Source organism: Pelodiscus sinensis, chromosome 19, assembly GCF_052426305.1.
Source record: "Pelodiscus sinensis isolate ZL-2025 chromosome 19, ASM5242630v1, whole genome shotgun sequence".
Lineage (NCBI taxonomy): Eukaryota > Metazoa > Chordata > Testudines > Trionychidae > Pelodiscus > Pelodiscus sinensis.
In genome coordinates this window covers 33,695,001-33,708,746 of record NC_143070.1, presented here as the reverse complement: position 1 = coordinate 33,708,746, position 13,746 = coordinate 33,695,001, and the positions used below count along the sequence as shown (strand labels likewise).

General features: G+C 65.4%; 1 protein-coding gene across 1 annotated transcript in view; it reads right to left on the bottom strand.

Moving 5' to 3' along the window:
- Positions 1–606: 606 nt before the first annotated feature.
- Positions 607–13,746, bottom strand: part of LOC102451363 (butyrophilin subfamily 1 member A1-like) — a 20,294-nt gene continuing 7,154 nt past the window's right edge. The window contains exons 4-8 of the mRNA XM_089770524.1: positions 11,246–11,527; positions 10,717–10,882; positions 9,010–9,143; positions 3,146–3,256; positions 607–1,145 (exon numbers count right to left, since the gene is read on the bottom strand). Of these exons, the coding sequence (XP_089626650.1) occupies positions 607–1,145; positions 3,146–3,256; positions 9,010–9,143; positions 10,717–10,882; positions 11,246–11,527 (1,232 nt within the window). The remainder of the gene's footprint in view (positions 1,146–3,145; positions 3,257–9,009; positions 9,144–10,716; positions 10,883–11,245; positions 11,528–13,746) is intronic.

Here is a 13,746-nt window from a genome sequence, read left to right as displayed (position 1 = left end):
TGCACCAAAAGAATACATCCCCACGGCTTGTTTTCGTGCAAAACCCCCTCGTGCAAAAACGCGTCGGCAAAACATACGTGAGGCAGATCACGACTCGTGCAAATGAGTCCCGTGTTGGCATATGTTTTGCCGAGCCAATTCGGCGGGTAGATGGAGCCGCAGCACGGCCGTTTTCTTTTGGCGCCAAACCCTCTTTTTCCCGCACGATTGGTAAACCGCCTTTTCGGGGAGCCTACGGATCTTGCGGAGAACCGGTTTGTTGCCGCAAAAAGAAAACACCCACGTGGCGCGTTTTTGCGCCAACATGGATCCGGAGAACGTATACCAAAGAGACTCATGCAAATGAGTGCTGTATTAGCCTATTTTTGGCCAAGAACATTTTTGGCAGTCGTGACGGTGCCTCCTTGCTTCCGTGCAAAAACCCTGGTGTGCAAACGAGATCGCGACTCGTGCACACGAGTCCCGTGTCGGCTTCGGTTGTGCCGAGAAACCGCGGCCTGGAGCCGTAGCCTGCGGGCGATGGTACCTCCTTGGCTCACAGGTCCGCCCTGCCGCTTTCCGGCGGAGAGACGACGTGGCCCCGCGGCCGCCGACGTGCCCTGAGGCTCACGGCCTCGGTGGGGATGCTCGCGGCGGGGGGCACAGCCGCAGGGAGGTCCCCGCGGACCAGACCCAGAAGAAGGGGAGGATCGGCCCGTGGAAGGAGGCGGAGAAGGCGTGGAGAGGGGCCGTGGTCTCGGCATCGTAGAAAGCCACCACCCCGCCTTCGTAGTCCAGGTACACGCGGATCTTGCCGGGGCGCCGGGGCGGGGCCAGCGGGATCCACTCGGCGCTCAGCGCCCGGTACTGGCCCATGGAGAGCTGGATGGCCCAGGTGCCGTGCTCAGGGCTGAATGGGACCCGTCCCTTGCGGCCGGCGGACGCCCGGGTGACGCCCAGAGCCCAGCCCCCGGCGCCGGGGACCTGCACGTCCCAGAAGTGGGTCCCCGCCGTGTAGCCCTCGGCGCCCAGCACGCAGGCGTAGACGTCGAAGCGGCCGGGGGCGTCGGGCGCAGCCGGGTGGGGGCGGGTGGCCGTCACTTGCCTCCGGTCCTCGGACAGCGCCAGGGAGGGGTGAGCCGTGTTGGGGTCCAGAGAGACATCCTCTGGGGGGGGGACAAGCCAACAGGTGAGACCCCAAACTTACATAAAGCCACCCCCAGGACTAGAGTAACGGCCACTAGGGAGACCCGTGTGGGGCGGGGTAGGGGGCTGTGTGGTATAACAGGCACTGGGGGGAGCCGTGTGGGGCAGGGCAGGGGGATGTGCTGTAGAACGGGCACTGGGGGGAGATGTGTGGGGCGGGGCAGGTGGCGGTGCTGTAGAACGGGCACTATGGGGAGCCGTGTGGGGCGGGGCAGGGGACTGTGCTGTAGAACGGGCATTAGGGGGAGACGTGGGGCGGGACAGGGGGCTGTGCCCTCTAGCAGGCACTGGGGGGAGCCGTGTGGGGCATGGGGCAGGGGGCGGTGCTGTAGAACGGGCACTGCGGGGAGATGTGTGGGGCAGGGCAGGGGGCGGTGCTGTAGAACGGGCACTGGGGGGAGATGTGTGGGGCAGGGCAGGGGGCGGTGCTGTAGAACGGGCACTGGGGGGAGATGTGTGGGGCAGGGCAGGGGGCGGTGCTGTAGAACGAGCACTGGGGGGAGATGTGTGGGATGGGGAGGGGGCGGTGCTGTAGAACGGGCACTGGGGGGAGATGTGTGGGGCGGGGTAGGGGGCGGTGCTGTAGAACGCACTGGGGGGAGATGTGTGGGGCGGGGCAGGGGGCGGTGCTGTAGAACGGGCACTGCGGGGAGGATGTGTGGGGCAGGTAGGGGGCGGTGCTGTAGAACGGGCACTGGGGGGAGATGTGTGGGGCAGGGCAGGGGGCGGTGCTGTAGAACGGGCACTGGGGGGAGATGTGTGGGGCAGGGCAGGGGGCGGTGCTGTAGAACGAGCACTGGGGGGAGATGTGTGGGATGGGGAGGGGGCGGTGCTGTAGAACGGGCACTGGGGGGAGATGTGTGGGGCGGGGTAGGGGGCGGTGCTGTAGAACGAGCACTGGGGGGAGATGTGTGGGATGGGGAGGGGGCGGTGCTGTAGAACGGGCACTGGGGGGAGATGTGTGGGGTGGGGTAGGGGGCGGTGCTGTAGAACGGGCACTGGGGAGAGATGTGTGGGGCGGGGCAGGGGGCGGTGCTGTAGAACAGGCACTGGGGGGAGATGTGTGGGGCGGGGCGGGGGGGCGGTGCTATAGAACGGGCACTGGGGGGAGATGTGTGGGGCGGGGCGGGGGGCGGTGCTATAGAACGGGCACTGGGGGGAGATGTGTGGGGCGGGGCGGGGGGCGGTGCTATAGAACGGGCACTGGGGGGAGATGTGTGGGGCGGGGCAGGGGGCGGTGCTGTAGAACGGGCACTGGGGGGAGATGTGTGGGGCGGGGCAGGGGGCGGTGCTGTAGAACGGGCACTGGGGGGAGATGTGTGGGGCGGGGCAGGGGGCGGTGCTGTAGAACGGGCACTGGGGGGAGATGTGTGGGGCGGGGCAGGGTGCGGTGCTGTAGAACGGGCACTGGGGGGAGATGTGTGGGGCGGGGCAGGTGGCGGTGCTGTAGAACGGGCACTGGGGGGAGATGTGTGGGGCGGGGCAGGGGGCGGTGCTGTAGAACGGGCACTGGGGGGAGATGTGTGGGGCGGGGCAGGGTGCGGTGCTGTAGAACGGGCACTGGGGGGAGATGTGTGGGGCGGGGCAGGGGGCGGTGCTGTAGAACGGGCACTGGGGGGAGATGTGTGGGGCGGGGCAGGGGGCGGTGCTGTAGAACGGGCACTGGGGGGAGATGTGTGGGGCGGGGCAGGGGGCGGTGCTGTAGAACGGGCACTGGGGGGAGATGTGTGGGGCGGGGCAGGGGGCGGTGCTGTAGAACGGGCACTGGGGGGAGATGTGTGGGGCGGGGCAGGGGGCGGTGCTGTAGAACGGGCACTGGGGGGAGATGTGTGGGGCGGGGCAGGGGGCGGTGCTGTAGAACGGGCACTGGGGGGAGATGTGTGGGGCGGGGCAGGGGGCGGTGCTGTAGAATGGGCACTGGGGGAGATGTGTGGGGCGGGGCCGGGGGCAGGGCCGTTACCTTTTTCCCTGTAGACCTTCATCATGGGGCAGGCGGGGGCGGCGTCCCCGTCCATGACCCCGGCTGTGCGGATTTGGGGGGCTCCCTCCTCTCCGGCTCCGGGTGGGGGGGCTCACGTCTCTCCCGAGTCGGTTTCGTCGGGGGAGTCGGCACCGCTGGGGAAAGACGTCTCCTTCGATTACTGCCCCTCTTCGCCTCCCAGATGTGGGGGCCTGGCCCCGATTCCCCGCGTGGCCGGACTCCTTCACCCCCGGTGCCAGCGCGGAGCCGGGCCACGGTCTGCAGGTGAGCGAGGGGAAACTGAGGCACGGGCAGGCTCGCTGGGGTCACCGAGCTGTGGCGCCCAGCCCCCCCCGCCCGAGCCCCCTTGACTCTGCCCCAAAGAAGCCCAGAACTCCTGCTCCCTCCTCTCGTGCCCCATCCGCTGACCCCCCACCGCCCCCCACCCCATCTCTGCGCCCCCCCCCTTGATTTCCCTGGGCTCGTGGCGGGTCACGGGCCGGGACAGGCCCCTGGCTCCAGCCACCTGCCCTCCTACCTGCCCCGGCCCTACGGCCGCCGGTCCCCTCCCGGCTGATGCGTCGGGGTCCCAGCCCCCCTGCCCACCTTGCTGCCCCCCGGAGCCCGGCAGGGAGTCGGGGCTGGGCTGCCGGCGGCCTGGGGAGCAGACTCCAGTGCAGCCAGGTGGGGCAGGCGGGGGGAGGGGGGTGGACTTTCGCCCCGGGCACAGGTCACTTGGCATCACACTCAGCGGTGAGGCTGGGCGCCAGGACGCCTGGGGGCCCTCCCTGGCTCTGGGGGGCACCGGGGGCTAGTGGGTAGAGCAGCGAGGGGGGGGCCAGGTTCCCTTTCCGGCTCTGGGGGGCAGTGGGGGCTAGTGGGTAGAGCAGCGAGGGGGGAGCCAGGTTCCCTTTCCGGCTCTGGGAGGCAGCGGGGGCTAGTGGGTAGAGCAGCGAGGGGGGCACCAGGTTCCCTTTCCGGCTCTGGGGGGCAGCGGGGGCTAGTGGGTAGAGCAGCGAGGGGGGAGCCAGGTTCCCTTTCCGGCTCTGGGGGGCAGTGGGGGCTAGTGGGTAGAGCAGCGAGGGGGGAGCCAGGTTCCCTTTCCGGCTCTGGGGGGCAGCGGGGGCTAGTGGGTAGAGCAGCGAGGGGGGAGCCAGGTTCCCTTTCCGGCTCTGGGGGGCAGTGGGGGCTAGTGGGTAGAGCAGCGAGGGGGGGGCCAGGTTCCCTTTCCGGCTCTGGGGGGGTAGTGGGGGCTAGTGGGTAGAGCAGCGAGGGGGGAGCCAGGTTCCCTTTCCGGCTCTGGGGGGTAGCGGGGGCTAGTGGGTAGAGCAGCGAGGGGGGAGCCAGGTTCCCTTTCCGGCTCTGGGGGGTAGCGGGGGCTAGTGGGTAGAACAGCGAGGGGGGGCCAGGTTCCCTTTCCGGCTCTGGGGGGCAGTGGGGGCTAGTGGGTAGAGCAGCGAGGGGGGAGCCAGGTTCCCTTTCCGGCTCTGGGGGGCAGCGGGGGCTAGTGGGTAGAGCAGCGAGGGGGGAGCCAGGTTCCCTTTCCGGCTCTGGGGGCGGGTAGCGGGGGCTAGTGGGTAGAGCAGCGAGGGGGGAGCCAGGTTCCCTTTCCGGCTCTGGGGGGGGGTAGCGGGGGCTAGTGGGTAGAGCAGCGAGGGGGGAGCCAGGTTCCCTTTCCGGCTCTGGGGGGCAGCGGGGGCTAGTGGGTAGAGCAGCGAGGGGGGAGCCAGGTTCCCTTTCCGGCTCTGGGGGGAGTAGCGGGGGCTAGTGGGTAGAGCAGCGAGGGGGGAGCCAGGTTCCCTTTCCGGCTCTGGGGGGGCAGCGGGGGCTAGTGGGTAGAGCAGCGAGGGAGGAGCCAGGTTCCCTTTCCGGCTCTGGGGGGGGGGCAGTGGGGGCTAGTGGGTAGAGCAGCGAGGGGTGGCCAGGTTCCCTTTCCGGCTCTGGGGGGCAGCGGGGGCTAGTGGGTAGAGCAGCGAGGGGGGAGCCAGGTTCCCTTTCCGGCTCTGGGGGGCAGTGGGGGCTAGTGGGTAGAGCAGCGAGGGGGGAGCCAGGTTCCCTTTCCGGCTCTGGGGGGTAGTGGGGGCTAGTGGGTAGAGCAGCGAGGGGGGAGCCAGGTTCCCTTTCCGGCTCTGGGGGGGGGTAGTGGGGGCTAGTGGGTAGAGCAGCGAGGGGGGGCCAGGTTCCCTTTCCGGCTCTGGGGGGCAGCGGGGGCTAGTGGGTAGAGCAGCGAGGGGGGAGCCAGGTTCCCTTTCCGGCTCTGGGGGGCAGCGGGGGCTAGTGGGTAGAGCAGCGAGGGGGGAGCCAGGTTCCCTTTCCGGCTCTGGGGGGCAGCGGGGGCTAGTGGGTAGAGCAGCGAGGGGGGAGCCAGGTTCCCTTTCCGGCTCTGGGGGGCAGCGGGGGCTAGTGGGTAGAGCAGCGAGGGGGGAGCCAGGTTCCCTTTCCGGCTCTGGGGGGTAGCGGGGGCTAGTGGGTAGAGCAGCGAGGGGGGGCCAGGTTCCCTTTCCGGCTCTGGGGGGGCAGTGGGGGCTAGTGGGTAGAGCAGCGAGGGGGGGCCAGGTTCCCTTTCTGGCTCTGGGGGGCAGTGGGGGCTAGTGGGTAGAGCAGCGAGGGGGGAGCCAGGTTCCCTTTCTGGCTCTGGGGGGCAGTGGGGGCTAGTGGGTAGAGCAGCGAGGGAGGAGCCAGGTTTCCTTTCTGGCTCTGGGGGGCAGTGGGGGCTAGTGGGTAGAGCAGCGAGGGTGGGCCAGGTTCCCTTTCCGGCTCTGGGGGGCAGCGGGGGCTAGTGGGTAGAGCAGCGAGGGGGGAGCCAGGTTCCCTTTCCGGCTCTGGGGGGCAGCGGGGGCTAGTGGGTAGAGCAGCGAGGGGGGAGCCAGGTTCCCTTTCCGGCTCTGGGGGGGGGCGGGGGCTAGTGGGTAGAGCAGCGAGGGGGGGCCAGGTTCCCTTTCCGGCTCTGGGGGGGTAGTGGGGGCTAGTGGGTAGAGCAGCGAGGGGGGAGCCAGGTTCCATTTCCGGCTCTGGGGGGCAGCGGGGGCTAGTGGGTAGAGCAGCGAGGGGGAGCCAGGTTCCCTTTCCGGCTCTGGGGGTAGCGGGGGCTAGTGGGTAGAGCAGCGAGGGGGGAGCCAGGTTCCCTTTCCGGCTTTGGGGGGGCAGCGGGGGCTAGTGGGTAGAGCAGCGAGGGGGGAGCCAGGTTCCCTTTCCGGCTCTGGGGGGCAGCGGGGGCTAGTGGGTAGAGCAGCGAGGGGGAGCCAGGTTCCCTTTCCGGCTCTGGGGGGCAGCGGGGGCTAGTGGGTAGAGCAGCGAGGGGGGAGCCAGGTTCCCTTTCCGGCTCTGGGGGGCAGTGGGGGCTAGTGGGTAGAGCAGCGAGGGGGGGCCAGGTTCCCTTTCCGGCTCTGGGGGGGTAGTGGGGGCTAGTGGGTAGAGCAGCGAGGGGGGGCCAGGTTCCCTTTCCGGCTCTGGGGGGCAGTGGGGGCTAGTGGGTAGAGCAGCGAGGGGGGAGCCAGGTTCCCTTTCCGGCTCTGGGAGGCAGAGGGGGCTAGTGGGTAGAGCAGCGAGGGGGGAGCCAGGTTCCCTTTCCGGCTCTGGGGGGGGTGCGGGGGCTAGTGGGTAGAGCAGCGAGGGGGGGGCCAGGTTCCCTTTCCGGCTCTGGGGGGCAGTGGGGGCTAGTGGGTAGAGCAGCGAGGGGGGAGCCAGGTTCCCTTTCCGGCTCTGGGGGGCAGTGGGGGCTAGTGGGTAGAGCAGCGAGGGGGGAGCCAGGTTCCCTTTCCGGCTCTGGGGGGCAGTGGGGGCTAGTGGGTAGAGCAGCGAGGGGGGAGCCAGGTTCCCTTTCCGGCTCTGGGGGGCAGCGGGGGCTAGTGGGTAGAGCAGCGAGGGGGGAGCCAGGTTCCCTTTCCGGCTCTGGGGGGCAGCGGGGGCTAGTGGGTAGAGCAGCGAGGGGGGAGCCAGGTTCCCTTTCCGGCTCTGGGGGGTAGCGGGGGCTAGTGGGTAGAGCAGCGAGGGGGGAGCCAGGTTCCCTTTCCGGCTCTGGGGGGCAGCGGGGGCTAGTGGGTAGAGCAGCGAGGGGGAGCCAGGTTCCCTTTCCGGCTCTGGGGGCGGGTAGCGGGGGCTAGTGGGTAGAGCAGCGAGGGGGGGCCAGGTTCCCTTTCCGGCTCTGGGGGGCAGAGGGGGCTAGTGGGTAGAGCAGCGAGGGGGGAGCCAGGTTCCCTTTCCGGCTCTGGGGGGCAGCGGGGGCTAGTGGGTAGAGCAGCGAGGGGGGAGCCAGGTTCCCTTTCCGGCTCTGGGGGGCAGTGGGGGCTAGTGGGTAGAGCAGCGAGGGGGGAGCCAGGTTTCCTTTCCGGCTCTGGGGGGCAGCGGGGGCTAGTGGGTAGAGCAGCGAGGGGGGAGCCAGGTTCCCTTTCCGGCTCTGGGGGGTAGCGGGGGCTAGTGGGTAGAGCAGCGAGGGGGGAGCCAGGTTCCCTTTCCGGCTCTGGGGGGTAGTGGGGGCTAGTGGGTAGAGCAGCGAGGGAGGAGCCAGGTTCCCTTTCCGGCTCTGGGGGGCTGTGGGGGCTAGTGGGTAGAGCAGCGAGGGGGGAGCCAGGTTCCCTTTCCGGCTCTGGGGGGCAGTGGGGGCTAGTGGGTAGAGCAGTGAGGGGGGAGCCAGGTTCCCTTTCCGGCTCTGGGGGGGCAGCGGGGGCTAGTGGGTAGAGCAGCGAGGGGGGGCCAGGTTCCCTTTCCGGCTCTGGGGGGTAGCGGGGGCTAGTGGGTAGAGCAGCGAGGGGGGGCCAGGTTTCCTTCCGGCTCTGGGGGGGCAGCGGGGGCTAGTGGGTAGAGCAGCGAGGGGGGGCCAGGTTCCCTTTCCGGCTCTGGGGGGTAGTGGGGGCTAGTGGGTAGAGCAGCGAGGGGGGGCCAGGTTCCCTTTCCGGCTCTGGGGGGGTAGTGGGGGCTAGTGGGTAGAGCAGCGAGGGGGGAGCCAGGTTCCCTTTCCGGCTCTTGGGGGCAGTGGGGGCTAGTGGGTAGAGCAGCGAGGGGGGAGCCAGGTTCCCTTTCCGGCTCTGGGGGGCAGCGGGGGCTAGTGGGTAGAGCAGCGAGGGGGGGGCCAGGTTCCCTTTCCGGCTCTTGGGGGCAGTGGGGGCTAGTGGGTAGAGCAGCGAGGGGGGGCCAGGTTCCCTTTCCGGCTCTGGGGGGCAGAGGGGGCTAGTGGGTAGAGCAGCGAGGGAGGAGCCAGGTTCCCTTTCCGGCTCTGGGAGGCAGCGGGGGCTAGTGGGTAGAGCAGCGAGGGAGGAGCCAGGTTCCCTTTCCGGCTCTGGGGGGCAGTGGGGGCTAGTGGGTAGAGCAGCGAGGGAGGAGCCAGGTTCCCTTTCCGGCTCTGGGAGGCAGCGGGGGCTAGTGGGTAGAGCAGCGAGGGAGGAGCCAGGTTCCCTTTCCGGCTCTGGGAGGCAGCGGGGGCTAGTGGGTAGAGCAGCGAGGGGGGAGCCAGGTTCCCTTTCCGGCTCTGGGGGGCAGTGGGGGCTAGTGGGTAGAGCAGCGAGGGAGGAGCCAGGTTCCCTTTCCGGCTCTGGGGGGCAGCGGGGGCTAGTGGGTAGAGCAGCGAGGGAGGGCCAGGTTCCCTTTCCGGCTCTGGGGGGTAGCGGGGGCTCGTGGGTAGAGCAGCGAGGGGGGGCCAGGTTCCCTTTCCGGCTCTGGGGGGCAGTGGGGGCTAGTGGGTAGAGCGGCGAGGGGGGAGCAGCGAGGGGAGGATTGATGGGGGGCTGGGTCATCTCGCGCCCCCCTGGAATTTCTTCATGCCCCCCCAGGGCACCCCGCTTTGGGAACCCAGCGTTAGACGGTGCTGGGTCCTGCCCGGCGGGCCGGCGCGCGCCAGGTCGGTGGCGCTAATTGCACCGATCCCTAACGACGGGCCGGGTCCTGGGGGCGCCCGCCGGAGACACGTCCATCCCAGGGGGCCACGGTCCACGCGGACTCGCCGGCTGTGTTGGGCGCCCCAAGCCGGGGAGATTTGGGGGAGCCCCCAGCCTGGGCCGCCTGCCTGCATCCGGGAAGGTTTTTGAATCAGCAGGCAACATGCCGGAGCAGTTTTCCGAGCAGGGAAACTGAGGCCGATGGGTCCCACCCGCCTAGGCCTCCCAGCCCTGGGGAGGAGGCCCGGCCGAGAGGGGCGGTCGCACGGCTGGCCTGTGCCCCTGGGCGGCGGGTGAAGGCAAGGCCCAGCCCCGCCCCTTCCACCCGAGGCCCTACCTCTTGAGCTAAGCCCCGCCCACCCCATCCCAATCCTTCTTTGCCACTAGAGGGCCAGAGCTCCTGGCCCCGCCCCTGGAGGCAAGCCCCGCCCACCCCATCCCAATCCTTCTTGGCCACTAGAGGGCCAGGGCTGCAGGCCCCGCCCCTGGAGCCAAACCCCGCCCACCCCCAGCCCAATTTTCTTGGTCACCTAGAGGGTTGCTGGCCCTGCCCTGGAGCCAAGCCCCGCCCACCCCCCGCCCGATCCTTCCTGGCCACTCGAGGGCCAGGGTTGCTGGCCCCGCCCCTGGAGGCTGGCCCCGCCCCTGGAGGCAAGCCCCGCCCACCCCCAGCCCGATTTTCTTGGTCACCTAGAGGGCTGCTGGCCCTGCTCTGGAGCCAAGCCCCGCCCACCCCCAGCCCGATCCTTCTTGGCCACTCGAGGGCCAGGGTTGCTGGCCCCACCCCTGGAGGCAAGCCCCGCCCCTGGAGGCAAGCCCCGCCCACCCCCAGCCTGCATAGGAGATGGGGGACCACCCAGGAGCGCGCGAGCTCGGGACCAGCCCCTTCAGGCCTCCACCGGGGCTGAGACACGCGCGTGACCGGGGAGGGTGCAGTCAGGCCGAGAGGGAAATGCACAGAGAGGCCGTCCTGGCACATTCATGCAGGGGGCAGGGGCGTTGTTCCTCGCCGGGCCAGGTGGGGCGAGCCGGCCTCACCCTTTCCCCCGGAGGCCCCGCCCCTTCCCCCGAGGCCCCGCCCCTCCTGGGTTCGAGTCCCACCAGCCTCCCTTTAGGACGAGACGCAAGGGGCTTAAACTGCAGCAACTGTGGCGTCTCCATCCCTGGAGATACTGAAGAGCAGGTTGGATCCACACCTGTCTGGGACGGTCTCGTGGTTCTTAAACGTTTTACGACCGAGGAACACCAGAAGTATTTGTTTTTTTAATGAGGGATCACCAAGGATTTTTTCGTTGGGCAAACAAACAAACAAACGAAAGGGTTGAGGGGAAGTGGTTGAGGAAAAAAAAAAAGGTGGCTTGCCCCTTTAAGGGCGGCCATTTTGAACTCTGCTCTGCGTGACGCAGAACACAATTTAAGTGACACGGGTCTAGACGGTGCTGGGTCCTGCTGTGCGGGCAGGGGACTGGACCCGATGCCCCTCGAGGTCCCTTCCCGTTCTAGCGTCCCGGGATAAGGGAAATAAACGGTGAAACCTTCGAAACTGGGAAACGAGGCCCTGGCTGTAGCAACATCCTTTGTCGCCGGCGGTTTCACAACCCTCCCGCTGGCGTGAAAGCGTGTTTCCGCGCTAGCTCTGGGGCAGGGAACAGCGTCGTCTGTGTGGCTTCCTACCAGCTGATCCCCAAGCAGACCTTTCACTTTTCCCACCGGCTCCTGCCGTGCGTTGCGGCGAAAGCAGCGGGTTTGGGCCGTGCCCAACGAGCCCGCCACAAGCGGGAGGCGAGCAGGAAGAGGAGGCACATGCACACGGACAGGAACAAGGAGAGGCCCACTTTCCAAGAGGCGGCTCTGGGGAAAAAGTCCTCTGCAAAAGGGAAAACAGACCCCGTGTTAGTCCCCCGCAACATGGCGCGGCAAATCCCCCGAACAGAAGCTGGGGCGGAGAATGTGGGCAATTGCTGAATTTGCCATAGAAGGTTTTTCTCCAACCAGTTGGTTGGGCATTTGAGTCCTACATTTTTTTAAAAGGATATTTTCGCTAGGGTCTACTGAATATAATGGTGAATTCTGTATTTCAGTGGGGCCGAAAAGGCATGAATAAAATCACTTCTGGGGGTGGCCAGACACGGTGACCGAGATCAGGGCCCCGTCGGGCTGGGTGCCACCCAGACACACGGCGACCGAGAACAGGGCACAGGTCTGTGTCCTGCTTCCCCGAGGGTCTCACCAGAAAGGCGAATGGCCAAGACTTTCTCCCGGCCGGGTGCGCCGGGGCGGATGGCGCAGACCAAGGTAGGGGCTGAGTTCTCGGTCAGCACTACGGAGCTGCAGATGTCATACAGCCCCTGGTTCATGGTGAATTTTTTCTTCTCCGACAGGGTCAGGTTCTGCCTGTCGCCGTTTCGCCAGAACACCTCTGGGGCCGGGTACCAGCCCTCGGAGAGACACGTGACGTTCATCCGCTTGTCCTGGGAGAGCCCGATGTGGAGGACGGGGTCTGAGCCGGAGCCTGGGGGAGTCAAACCGAGGTCAATTCTCCCCTGGGTTCCTTCCATCTTCATTCCTGTTCCCCTCGCGGCCAGACAGACCGGGGCAAACCAGGACCAAGCCAGCCCAGAGTCCCAGCCCACAAACCCCAACTGATCCAGGAGAGGGGGGATTAGGGGCTGCTCGGGGTGGGAAGGACAGACAAACAGAGGCTGGGGACACCATCGCTACCCATCCTGGCGAATAGCCATTGCTGGACCTCACCTCCATGAATCTATTGAGCTCTTTTTGGACCCCGTTCCAGCCCTGAATGTCACGCCATCCTGTGGCGAGGAGTTCCACAGGTTAACGGAGCGCCGCGTGCCGCAAAACCTCCCCTGGTTTGTTTTCAAGCTGCAGCCCGTTCGTTGTATTGGGTGTCCCCTCCTTGTTATATTATGGGAACAAGTCGATCACTTTTCCTTATTCGCTTTCTCCGCACCAGGCCTGATTTTGTAGACCTCGATCCTACCCGACCGCCCTTCATCTCCTCTCTTCTAAGCTGAAAAGCTCAAATCGTTTTACTCTCTCTTCCTATGGGGCCCGTGCCCAACCCCTCCTCGGTTTTGTGGCCTTTTCCTGAACCTCGCCCAAGGCCAAGAGATCTTTTTCAAGATCCGGCGCCCACCTCCGCACGCCCTCGGTCTGGCAAGTCGCTGCCGTGAGACCAAACGGGACGCCCCAGGGAGAGAAAAGATCTGCCCTTCCTTGGAGGTTCGGCCCCCGTAAGAGGAATTGTAGCGTGTGTCTGGACAGAGGCGTTCGTGGTCGAGTTGGCTGTGCCTTGTCCGTTAGCTTACATGTCTCATCCACTTGGCTGGACCCTGTTTTCACTCGTAAGCTGTCGGGTTAGCCAGCAGACTGGGGACTAAAGTGTTAACCACCTAAGCCAGGAAGAGTTGGCCAATAGGTAGGAATTTCAAACTGGGACAAAGGAATTTCGGGATTTCCCCTCCTTTGTCCTGGGCAGTTTTGCTCTCCAGCGATTGACGGGCACACGATGTCTCCCTCTAAAACAATACTCGTCAAAAAAGATATTTTGGCCTTGGAAAGGGTTCCGAAAAGGGCAACTAAAATGAGTAGGGGTTTGGAACGGGTCCCATATGAGGAGAGGTTAAAGCGACTGGGACTTTTCAGTTTAGAAAAGAGGAGACTGAGGGGGGATAGGAAAGAGGTCTATAAAATCATGAGTGGTGTGGAGAGGGCGGATAAAGAAAAGTTATTTATTAGTTCCCTAAATAGAAGAACTAGAGGACACCAAATGAAATTAATGGGTAGCAGGTTTAAAACGAATAAAAGAAAGTTCTTCACACAGCGCATAGTCAACCTGTGGAACTCCTCGCCGGAGGAGGCTGTGAAGGCTAGGACTAGAACAGAGTTTAAAGAGAAGCTAGATAATTTCATGGAGGTTAGGTCCATAAAAGGCTATTAGCCAGGGGATAAAATGGTGTCCTTGGCCTCTGTTTGTCAGAGGCTGGAGAGGGATGGCAGGAGACAAATCGCTTGATCATTGTCTTCGGTCCACCCTCTCTGGGGCCCCTGGTGCTGGCCACTGTCGGTAGACAGGATACTGGGCTAGAAGGACCTTTGGTCTGACCCAGTCCGGCCGTTCTTATGTAAATAGGATAAAGTTTAGATCAAGCCATTTGGTTTTATTGTTTTATGGTTTGGGAATGGGATCTGCTGTCTGTGCATTTAAAAATGGGTTTTGCTCTCCTTTGTAACTAAGGCTATGTCTAGACTGCAAGCCTCTTTCGAAAGAGGCTCTTTCGAAAGATACTTTTGAAAGAGCCTCTTTCGAAAGAGAGCATCTAGACTGCACGTTGAACTTTCGAAAAAGCGGCTTGCTTTTTCGAAAGAAAGCATCCAGTGAGTCTGGATGCTCTCTTTCGAAGAAGCCCTATTTACATTGAAGAACGCCTTCTTTCGAAAGAGGAACTTTTGAAAGAAGGCGTTCTTCCTCGTGAAATGAGGTTTACCGCCATCGAAAGAAAAGCCGCGTTCTTTTGATTTAATTTCGAAAGAACGCGGCTTGAGTCTGGACGCAGGTGAGGTTTTTTCGAAAAAAGGCTACTTTTCCCGAAAAAACCCCTGAGTCTGGACACAGCCTAAGCTCCTGGCCCATGGCAAATTTCTCCTCCGTGAGTATCCTATTTTGGGACTGTTCCATCTCGGCGTGATGCCTGCGACGGGAATAGTGGG